Here is a 12,274-nt window from a genome sequence, read left to right as displayed (position 1 = left end):
AGAATAACTTTCACCTCTGCCTGCAGCTATTGTTAACCCCCAAGCTAGCAGTTTTCTGACCCACCTAACACTGCCTTGATAGCATCAACAAATATTCTTCCACCCTTTCTTTTTAAGTGTATTCCATTCCTGTGGAAGCAATCTCTCCTGTTAATAAGCACAGACTACACTGAGAAAAATTCTACCTCATGAGCCTTGCATAATCTCTCAAGGGCAGAATTGATTGAACAAGGCTCTTATTGTGTACTCCCTACTATCATGTCTGGGCAGATTTACACTTTCAAATTTAACCCTAATTCTCAACTCTTTTTTTTTTTTTTTTTTTTTCCCCCTCCTCTCCACCATTGCTCTGTACTCATTAAGTAAGTCTGCAGATCTTCTACTCTAATGTCATTTGTGCCAAATATTGTGCCATTGTGTATTATGTCTATAGAAGTGTGTTCCAGGATGATTTGATGTTGTGCAAGTGAACAACTAACAGTTAATTTATAACCAGTAGTAGTAATATTATAGACGATCTAGCTGTAGCAATTGAAATGTACTTTGTGCATTTTATCAGTACAGTATATATGATATATGCATCTTCTTTTAGCTATCAGATTATGAAAGATTGCTGGTTGGCTGATCCAAATGAGAGGCCCAACTTCTCGTTTTTGAGTGAAAGCCTTGGAAATCTTTTAGAAGCTAGTGTGAGAAAGGTAGGAATATAGTTTCTAAAACATTTATGAACATTTAAAGATAATCATGAATTATTATTCCAAATTATATCAGATTTCACAAAAGTCTGAATGAGTTAACCAGTATGCATTAATAGATGCAATACAATTACTAGTTAACACATTCACATAGATTACATCCTTATGATCCAATTGGTGATCCTTATAATCCATCCTTAAGTTTTAAAGTTTCTTACTTTAAGTTCCCCATTCTTCAGAAATATATCTGACAATTTCTTTCCAATTTTTCAAAAAAAAAAAAAAGTCTTCAGTTTCTCCTGGATCATCCCACTGCTTCAGAGTATTTAAACTTTTTTACTACAGCATTGTATTTTGTCATTTTTTCACCACAATACATATTGTGGCAAAATCACTATGAATGCTGTAGTTCAAGTAGCAGAGATCTTGTATGGCTAAAGGCAAATTTTTGCACATCTATTCTACAATTGTCTTTCCTCAATTTGAATTTATTCCCTTTTAGGTTCGTAATCTGAGCAATCCCATCAGAATTGAGCCTATTCAACCCATTAAAGGCCTTATACACCTCAATCAGATCACCTCCCAGGTGCCTAGTCTCCAGATGCTGCAGTTTGCAGAACTTAAGCCTTTCTTGGTAAGAGGATCCCTTCGTTCATCTCACCAATCTTGTTGCCTTTCTCTGTGCTTGCTCAAGCAAATCTACATCCTTCCTAAAATGAGGCCTCCAGACCTGGAAGAACTGGATCAACTTTTAGAGGGAATGGATGTGTGAAATTGTTTTTTTTTTGGCTGATACTACATAAGCTTATACGCTTGCTTTCTTGCATCACATGCCTCTGCTACTACTACATATAAATATTTTATTTTTACCAACCCAAAATTCATGCTGTCCCTGAAAATTAGACAAATTTTCTGCATGATCAGACAGTTTATGCAGAGAAAAGGTTTGATGGATGCCAGTATAATTGTTTACCTCTCATATATGTTTTCATTTTAAAAGATTCACATATTTTGCTTATCTAATAATAATTGTATTAATAATCAAGATTAACCAGATAATTATTAACCAGATAATTGTATTAATAATCAAGAAGTTCTTTATTGCACAACCAAACAGATTAATACACTGAATGGCCACCTTATTAGGTACACCTATCCGTTAGTGAGTAGGTTCCTTTTTAACCCTCAGAACTGCCTGGATTCATTGTAGCATAGTTTCAGTGAGTTGTTAAACACATGTCACAGGAATGCTAGTCTATGTTGACTCAATTTCTTCTCATAGTTATTGCAAATTGGATGGCTGTGGATATCTACTCTGAAGAGGCCATTCCACCTCATGAATTGGATAAGGTCTGAGGTCTGGGGTCAGGTGCTCAATTGGATGAGATCTGTTGACTGGGGGAGACCATCACAGTAGGCTGAATTCACTCTAATGTTCCTGTAATGAATTCTACAGGGGCATTATCTTGTTAGGAGAACATATTTGCAGATACGTTCTCCTATACTGCAGCTATAAAGGGGCCCATTGTGAATCACAAAACACTCCTTCACCATTACAGTGCCACCACCAGCTTACATTGTAGGCACCTGGCAGGATGGGTTAATGGACTCATGCTGTTTTTACCATATCCTGGTCCTCCCATCAGTGTGAAACAGCAAAAACCAGGATTAATTAGACCAGGAAATCTTTTCCCATTTCCTCATTGTCAGTGTTGGTATAACTGAGTCCGCTGCAACCTTGTTCTTCTTTTTCTTATCTTCTTGTTTTTTACTGACAGGAGTGGAGCCCAGTTCAGTCACTGGCTGCAGTACCCCATCTGTGATAAGGAATGATGTGCATTCAGAAATGCCTCTTTGGTTACCATTGTTGTACTGGTTTGTTATTTTATTGATTGTAGCCATTCTGGTAACCTGCACACATCTTGACAGAATCCATTTGCCTCTTTCATCAATTTGCCATTAGCTGGATGTTATTTGGTTATTGAACCAATCTTGAAGACACAATCTATGTGAAAAGCCCAGCAAGGTTTCAATTTCTGAGATACTCGTGCTGGCATGTCTGACACTGACTACTGTGCCATATTTACTTTCATCTTGCCTATTCTGGCACTGAATTGCAAACATACAGCCCCCTACATATCTGCCTACCTGTTTTATACTGCATGGTATCATAAAGTTCATTACTGAAGGAGTGCTCAATTTCTTGAAAAGGGTAGATATATAATAAAGTGGCTCTGCAGTGTATAAGCTCTGTTCATGTAAGCATGTGTTCACAGGACAGTGTCATGTTTTGTGGAGTGAAAAAATTAAAATACCTCACTGGGAAAATTGTACACTTCTGTTTGATACTTGTTAACAAGAAAGGAGCCTTTAAGAAATTTTCCATTCTTCAAAAGGAATGGAGGATTCTATGAGGGGGCGATCATTTAATTTTTGGACTGGTACAAGGTTTTACGTTTGCTGTGCAAACTTTCTTTAACTACTGCTAAAGGCACTCTCCCTGATCACTACTGAGCAGACTGTTTCAGCATGCCAGTACTTGTTGGGCTAGTATTGTGTGAAGAAAGTTTTTTTTAGCAGTGTCTTTATTGTGTCAGACAGGGCTGAAATGCATCAGAAACAGTTAAAGAGATGAATGAAGCATATGGTATTGAGTGTCTTGGTAAGACGGACATATTCCGGTGTGCGTGTGTGTTCTCCCTCATGTGTATAGTCTAAGCAAGAGGAAGGGTTCCATCAGCATTGAGCGTACTCAATCCATTCAAAGCCTTAAATACCTCAGTAAGATCCCCCTTGCAGGTGCCTAGTTTCCAGATGCAAATCCATCACCTGGAAAAATAGGCCGATCTTCTTGTCCTTTTCTACATTTGGTACACTTCCTTTATAAAATGAGGCTTTCTGAGCCATATGCAGTACTCAAGATGTGGCCTAACCATTGCCTTATACAATGGGATAATCATCTCCCTATTCCTGTTGGCAAAATTTCTGCATATCATTGACAAAATCCCATGAGCTGTTCTGGAAGCCTGCCTGCACTGCTCAGAAAACTTCATATATGACTGTACAGTTGCACCCCCCCCACCACAGGTCTTTTTCATTCTCCACTACCATAGAGTGTGGTACCTCACAGTTGGTTTGTTAATGTAAGGTTACTGCTACCCAAGTGAAGATCCTTGCATTTATTGATATTAAATTTCAGTTGCCACTTCTCAGCCCATCTGCCTAATTTGTCTAGTTCTTGTTCAGTAGCATACCCTGATTACGAGTGCTTCCATAGCCAAGTGGTCAGGAGCAGGAGTGCAGTAGCACACTCTATTTTGGGTAGACCAGAGTTCAAGCTCCTGGCTGCTAAATAGTCAATCTGCCAACCCGCACTGAACTAGTGTGGCAGATTATGGTCCATTTTTCTGAACATGAATTGTTGAGGAGGCCTCCATCCTGCAGTGGACTGATAATGGCTGCAGTTTACCTTTTTTTTTTTTTTTTTATCCTGATTACTATTATTAATCACCCTGCTAACCTTTGTATCGTCTGTAAACTTTGACATTAATCCTTGATATATCTTCATCAATATCATTAATAAATATGAAAAATGCAAATGGACCCAACACTGAACCCTGGGGAGGGGGGGGATTCTGCTAATAACATTAGAGCAGTGCAGTGCCCAATGATAGTTACTCTCTGTCTCCTCCTAATTAACCACCCCTTTGTTCATAGCAGAAACTTGACCTTAATGCCTCACTGCTCCAGTTTGTATAGCAGTCTTTATGTGCAACAGTAGCATCAAACTTTTTCTGAAATCCAAGTGTATGATGTCAAGTTATTTTTTGCAGCCAGTTCCTTTGTTACGGTCAGAAAAGATCACCGCTTAACAAATCCATGCTGCGCCTGCAGTATAGTTGCATTCAATTATTAAATGGTCCTGCAATACTTCTTTAACCAGCAAATCCATTATTTTTCCTGAAACAGAAGTCAACCTAACAGGTCTGTAATTATCATGTCACCTTTTGCTCCCACTTTGTGAATACACCTGCACATCTCCAGCCCTCAGGGACCTCCCTTGAATCTAAGGATGCTCTCATAATTATTGGTAAAGGTTTGCTTACCTTGTTTGTTGCTTCTCTCAGTATAGTTGTATAGATCCCACCCATCCCGGTAGGTGAAATGGCATCATTTTTGTTACAACTTGTTGTGAATGCCTTCACAACAAGTTGCTGCGACGTTGCACTACCTCAATGCCTCGTTTAACAAAAATTATGCCATTTCATATACTTCAGTGATTTACTATGAACTAAAATGATGCTTAGCACTAACTTGTTTGTCTAGTAAATATCCCATAGTCTCAAGTTTTTAGCTCTAAACCCTTTTTCCAGTTTTTACTATCGCACATTATCTGGCATCTCTTATATTGTGGAGTTATACTTCATAATTGGGTTGTCACTCATTGTATGACCGCAGTACCTACCCACCAATGAGATGCCAACAAGCTTCGAAACAGTGCATCTGGGTGGTGGTATCTACCAAGAATAAGTAACATTAGTCTTCTCTACTGGCGAAGCATTGCTTATTCGAGGTAGTGCAATATCATGGCAACTTGTTGTGAAGGTATTCACAATATCATTATTATTATTATTTCTCCCTGATTGGGGTTTCCACCTTGCAATGGGTATTGCTACCAAGTACAGAGGGGTTGATGTTATATCTGGTGTTACTGTTGGTCGAGGAACTCTCTGACTATCCTACAGGTGTTCAGGATTGCGACTTTCTGGAGTTCCTTGTAGGTGTTTGCTGGGAGACCTATTGCTGTTAGACTGTTATGTAGGGTCTTTGGCACCATACCGGTGGTTGACACGATGATCGTTACCTGTTGCATATGTCACATCTCTTTGATCTCCTGCCTTAGGTTCATGTACCTCCTGATATTTTTCCCATGGGTTTTCTGCAGGTTGCCAGTGTTGGGTACTGCTATGTCAATCAGACAGGTAGCCTTTTCCTTCTTGTCCACAAGAGATATGTCTAGTCTGTTGTGTGGGATTGTCTTATCCATTATTATGGCGTGGTCCCAGTACAGCTTGTGGGTTGGGGTCTCTAGTACTGCCTGGGGTTCGTACTTGTAGTACGGTGCACTTTCTTTGTTGAACTGGCATTTCCTTTCTAGCTTCTGGTGTATCATCCTGGCTACCTGGTCATGTCTACGAGTGTACTCAGTCTGGGTGATCACCTTGCATCCTGCGGTGATGTGTTGGATCATTTCTGAGTCCAAGCAGAATCGTCAACATGTATCATCGTTTACTCCGGGCTCCTTGGCAATGTATTTTCTATAGTCTTGGATGACCTGGTCTTGGATGACGAGCATGAATCCTTCAGCCTTGGGAAGAGCATCCCACTCATCAGCAATGCATTGGAAGCAGTTTTATCTATGTGATCATGATGGAGATTATTGTAGTGTCTGCCATGGAGTGTCTTCTTTGCCCATCTTTCTAGCTTCGCTTGTGCCTCCTGGTTGGGAGAGGACTCCTCGCTGAGGTTGAGTGGGGTATCCCACTTGTCTATCTTCCTTATGGCCCGGTGAAATGCTGCTGCTGCTGCTGCTGCTGCTGCTCTGTGTTTCTGTAAGTAATGCTTCAGGTTAGCAAATGCTGTTTTCTCTTGCTCAATGAGGTCTATCAGGCCCCTTCCTCCTCCTTTTTGAGCAATTGTCAAAGTCTCTCCACGGCTGACTTTGGGTGCTGTTGGCAGCTCTTGGTCATCACTGTCCTTGTCTTTCTCATGATATCCTCCAGCTTGGTGTTAGTACAATCTATTACCTCGAAGGAGTAAGTTAGCACTGGGACTGCATAGGTGTTTATGGCTTTAATTGTGTTCCCTCCATTCAGCAAGCTTCTGAGTCTCTGATGGTATTTTTCAGTCAGACAGGCCTTAATTTCCTTGTGTTGTAACTGCTGAGTCTGCATCATCCACAGGTATTTGTAGGCCTCTCCCTCTGTCATGGCTTCGATCTCTTCACTAGTCTGCAGCTGGTAGTTTTGGTTGACTAATTTTCCCTGGTGCAATCCATGGGTCTTGCATTTGTATAGACTAAATTCCATCCTAATATCATTGCCGAATTCTTTGGTGATCCAAAGTAATTGCTGGAGTTGCTTTTCAGTTGCCGCGTAGAGTTTGATTTCATCCATGTTCATCAAGTGGGTGAGGGTGTACAGGTTCTTCCTTCTTTCTTTGAAGTTATATCTGTACTTGCTGCTGCTGTTGAGCATGGTGGATAGCGGGCTAAGTGCTAGACAGAACCAGAGTGGGCTTAGGGCATCTCCCTGAAAGATTCCTCTCCTGATGGGGATTGGCCTGGTTTTGATGTTCTCGACCCTAATGGTGGTACTTCATTTCACCATCGTTGCTCCCAGGAAGTTTGTCACTATGGGATTGACTTTGTAGATGTTCAGTACCTCTATTAGCCAGCTATGAGGCAATGGGTCGAAGGTCTTGCGGTAATCGATGTAAGCTGTGTACAGGTTGCGGCACTTCTTGTAGGCTTGCTCTATAACTGCGATATCTATGGTTAATTGCTCCTTGCATCCTTTCTGCTGTTTGGCCATTATGTTCTGGCTCTCCAAGTGGTCTGATATATTCTTGGTTATGTGCAGATGGTCAGGATCTTGTACATTGTTGGGTGATTGGCCTGTATTTTGCCGGTTTCTTGTATCTTCATCTTTAGGCTTCAGATATGTGATTCCTTGAGTGAGAAACTTTGGGATTGTCTCCAGATGGATGCCTTATCATCTGGGTGAACTGCTCTGCCAGGTGTTTGTGTTTGCAAGTGAGCTTCCTTGTACCAGTAGTTGTGGACATTATGCCAGTTATGAGAGTTCCTGATCATCTGCTTTACTTCTTCTTCCTGAATCTCCCACTCTCTCATCTCTTGTACATCCTTGGTGTTCTTCCATTCTAGTTCTATCCAGGGGCTTGGCTGTTATGTCTTACTTCTCTGCTCCATATGTTGCCCCAGAACTCCTCAATCATCTTCTGCTCGGGTGGTCTGTTCCCTTCATTCCAGTCTTCTCTGAGATTCCTGTAGAAGGCACTTTGGTCCTCATCAAAGATTTGGTTGTTTATTTTCCTCTAGGAGCTCTCTTTGTATCGACGTTGTCTCTTGCTGTGTAAGGAGGTTCTGCTTCAGTTTGTCCAAGTATTCTCGTATTCTCTGATTTTTTTTTTTATCTTGTGTTTGCTGTGGATGCTGTATCTATTGAGGATGCTCTTCACTTTTCCAATTAATTTCTTACTCCTATTACCCTGGTGGTACTAGGTAAATTGGTCTATCTTGACTCTTAATCGTTCTATCTTCTGCTGGAGTCTTCTTTCTCAAGCTGGCAGTTCCTTCTGTTTTTGGTTCTTCTGCTGCTGGTCTCTCATTTCTCTTCCATTAATCCTAGTGGCCGCTATGGCTGTGTGGATGGCCTCCAGTGTTGCACCATTGCAAATGTGGTATTATTTGCTGATTGAAGTGGTCTGTGACTCTCCACAGGGTTCTGTTCAGCCTCTGCTTCGGTATCACGTGGGTCTTTGTGGGGTCCATTCCTTCAAATTCTGTTAGGGTCTTCTCTTATTCCACTCATCTTCTATTCTGGATATCATGACCTCATCTCTTTCCATTTCAGCTGCTGTGGGTTGTATTTCTTCTTGCTCTTTCTCCTTGCTGATGGTTAACACAGTGATTGGGATGGTCTTTACTTGTTCCATATGCCACATTTCTTCGACTTCCAGTCTGAGGTCCGTGTACTTCCTGATCTTTTCCTAGTAGGCTGCTGTTGGGCACCTCTGTGTAGCTATTTCTTTCTTGTCAATGTCTTGACACACATGTGAATTTTTATTTTTATTGATCACAATATTGTAATTGCTATAGGTATAGCAGTATTCTTCGTTTAACTTCTGATTTTTCTTATTGACACCCAAATATGACTTCTTTAGAACTAAAATTGTGGCCACATTCCTATGAGTATTGGGCCATTTCAGATTTATCAAGATATTTCATTGCCATCGAATATCCACCCATTGCTCTTTCATGCAGTTTTGAAGTGTCCTTTCAAACTAGGATAAAATTAATATGAACAATTTTCCCATGATTAAATTAGCACTCTAGCCTAGTTTTCTTGGAGGAGCTACTGCATAAAACATTTTTCTCCTAAAAATGATAAAATGTGCATGAATTATTGATGGAACCTATCATAAAAATGAATGAGTGATGTTTACTGTAAATTTATATTAGCGAAACAGATTTTTCATGAGGAAAGACAGGGATGTGGGACTGCTGTTTTATATCCCTGTTTTCAATGATTTGAAATGTTCCTGGTATTTTGCTTTTAAATATTACAGGAGTATTTTTTTACATATTTGAACTATTTGTCTTAGTGTAAATGATTAGGTTTTTTTTTTTTTTTGTATTTTACTAGTAGAAGAAAATTAAAACATCAGTTGTAACTGAATTAAATTGTTTATTAATAATATTATTTTAATTTCAGTATTACATAGAACTGAACAATCCATATTTGATGATGAATGAAGAGTTGCTAACCGATTACCTTCGTATGGTAGGAAAAGGACCGGAGGACTATGTAAATACAACTGATTCCACAGATATTTCAGGTGTATGTATTAGTCCTGAATCTAGTGAAGCAATATTTTCAGTTAAAGAACCTCAAAATTATGATAATATCACTTCTGTTAGGCCTATTGGAGATGGTCTGGTTCCTAAAGTGCCAATGGAAGTAGTGCCTATGATTCAATTAGAATCTATTAGTGACTGCAGTAAAAATAGTCTGAATAAACTAGAAATTATTCATAATTCTTTCAATGAATCTTTATGTAAAAAAATATCCTCAGAGTATTTGTTCATGAATGATCACCAAAAAGACAATAATAATGACTATTCAAGTGATAAAGATGATGATTCAGTGTTTTTAGATAACTCTTTTGATAATCAGCATAACAATTTCAATTCAGAATTAACAGCAGATACCACTGTTGCTTATAGATTGTAGACCAGCTTATTGATTAGTGTACAATACGTTTTTTAACTTAACAAGAACATGTCAATGTAATGTTTAATAGAAAAATGTTTGTTCACATTAGTTCTTAAATATAAATTGTTCGATATAAATTAATATTATATTAGCACCAATCCATTGTGTGAATGATAATATAAACAAATGGATAAATTATCTTATATTAATTGTTAAAGCCTAATTTGAAACATAAACTAATATTAATAGCAGAATAATAATAATGAAAGCTCTATATGTTTGGCACATACAATGGAATTTAAATATGCAGTAGGTGCAATGTCATTTACTAAAACTGCAACTATGTTGAAGGATTTGTTATTGGGTTGGCATTTCACAAAAAAAAACATCTAAATATCCTTCATTAACTATGCAGTTGTAGGGAAAATCATGGTTTCGTTATGGTAGCAAAAGTTTCGTTATGGTAGCAATAGTTGCAGTGTTGTTATGCCCATCTCAATGCTAAATCATGTGATTTGGTTTAGTATTGCTTTAGGTCAGTGGTTCCCAAACAACTGAGATCTACAGTTCCCTTCAAAAATGAAAAAAAAAATACCCCCTATATATATATATATATATATAATAATAATGATAAAAATGAGATGTAATGAAATTACCAAAAGTCTTAGCAAACAAAAAAGGTATTAAAAATGAAAAATTAAAAATATTTAACTGGATTAACAGAAATCATAGAAAAAACCGGCAGCCATAATGAAATATAGACAAAAATGTTATTAGTAATGGCCGCATGGTGCAAGAAAGCCCATGCTGCACCAGCCAAAAAAAAAAAAAAAAAAAAAAAACGAATAAAACAATGATAAAGAAAAAAAAATAAAAAAGAAAAGGAAATTAAACCTATCATCCTATGCGCTTCCCTCACCCGAAGGTACTATCCAGATGACCTTTGAATTTCCCCAAACTGTCAGCCTCTACCACCCATGTAGGCAACTTATTCCAGTAATTTATAACTCGCTGGCTAAAATAAAACTTCCTGCAGTCCAATTTAAACATATCCCCCCCGTAACTTGAATTTATGTCCCCTAGTCCTAGCATCATTTATAATCTTGAAATTTCGTCCTTATTCATTTTACTGATGCCTCTCAGAGCCTTAAACACCTCAATCAAATCTCCTCTAAGGTGTCTAGTTTCTAAACTCTGAACCCACATATTCGAAATCTTTCTTCATAAGGACACCCTTTTGCCAATCTCACCAGGTGAGTTACCCGTCTTTGCACCCTTTCAAGAAGCTCAATGTCTTTCTTTAGGTGCGATCTCCATACTTGAACACAGTATTCCATGTGTGGTCAACAAAAGCCTTATATAATGAGATTATCACGTCCCTATCTCTACTTGCAAAAGTTCGATAGATCATCGATAGGACACCATGGGCCTTCCTTGCAACCTGTTTACAATGCTCAGAGAATTTCTGACCGTATCGTAACACCCAAGTCCCTTTCCTCCAGTACTGGGTTTAGTTGAATTCCACCAAGTGAATAAGTTATTTTGGGATTACTGTGTCCCAAGTGTGATACTTTACACTTTGTTGGATTAAAGCATAGCTGCCATTTTTCTGACCATTCCTGAAGTCTATCTAGGTCTCTCTGAAGAAGCTCAGCTTGACAGTGATCATTAACTACTCTACCAATTTTAACATCATCTGCAAATTTAGACATCACCTCTATCCCTTCATCGATGTCATTTATGAAAATTAAAAACAACAGTGGTCCTAATACTGATCCTTGAGGAACCCCACTTCTTACATCAACCCAATCGAGGGATAGCCATTTATCACAACCCCCTGCCTCCTGCCCTGAAGCCATCCTGCTATCCATCTAAGGATTTTCCCAGTGATTCCAACCCGTTCCAGCTTATAAAGCAACCGCTCATGTGGGACTGAGTCAAAAGCCTTGCTGAAATCTAAATAAACAATGTCGAAATTATTCCCTAAATCCAGCTTGTGAGTGACCCTTTCAAAATAGCGAACCAGATTTGTTAAACATGACTTTCCCTTTACAAAACCATGCTGAGAATTTCATCCTTGATCATTGCCTCCATGATTTTCCCTACAACTGAAGTCAGACTGAGAGTTCGATAATTTCCCACTTCACTCTTAGAGCCACCCTTATGTATGGGAGATACATTGGCACTTTTCCAATCCAACGGAATCTCCCCAGAGTCTAGTGATGCTCACATAATTAGCCTCAATGGTTCAATGCACTCACTTGCCGCCTCCCTTAAGATTATAGAGTATATTCCATCAACTCCAGGAGCCTTACTGGCCTGTAGGCTTTAAATAATCTTGCGAAATTTCAATATCATTAATTACATATTTTTTAACTTCGCTCCCACAATTTCCCATTGCCACAAAAGGTTTTTCATTTCTTCAAACAGGCTTATGGGGCTGGGAAATTCCATACTGCAATAATTAAAGACAAACACCAGCCAAGGAATTAAAAATTTTTACTATAAAAATAATAAAATAATGTGATACACTATCGGAAGACTAAAATATTGCAATAAATT

The 12,274-nt window shown here is 38.7% G+C and overlaps 1 protein-coding gene across 2 annotated transcripts in view; it reads left to right on the top strand.

Moving 5' to 3' along the window:
- The window catches only part of LOC150078070 (vascular endothelial growth factor receptor 1-like), a 341,587-nt gene extending 331,823 nt beyond the window's left edge, over positions 1-9,764 (top strand). For both annotated transcript variants that reach the window (XM_090385266.1, XM_090385267.1), the window contains 2 exons: positions 593-698; positions 9,212-9,764. In XM_090385266.1, the coding sequence (XP_090241392.1) occupies positions 593-698; positions 9,212-9,730 (625 nt within the window). In that variant the 3' untranslated portion in view covers positions 9,731-9,764. The remainder of the gene's footprint in view (positions 1-592; positions 699-9,211) is intronic.
- Positions 9,765-12,274: the final 2,510 nt, after the last annotated feature.

The sequence above is a fragment of the Mastigoproctus giganteus genome, chromosome 11, assembly GCF_048544385.1.
Source record: "Mastigoproctus giganteus isolate SK-2022 chromosome 11, ASM4854438v1, whole genome shotgun sequence".
NCBI classification, from domain to species: Eukaryota; Metazoa; Arthropoda; class Arachnida; order Uropygi; family Thelyphonidae; genus Mastigoproctus; species Mastigoproctus giganteus.
The sequence above is the reverse complement of the archived record's forward strand: the minus strand, read 5'-3'. Positions and strand labels throughout refer to the sequence as shown.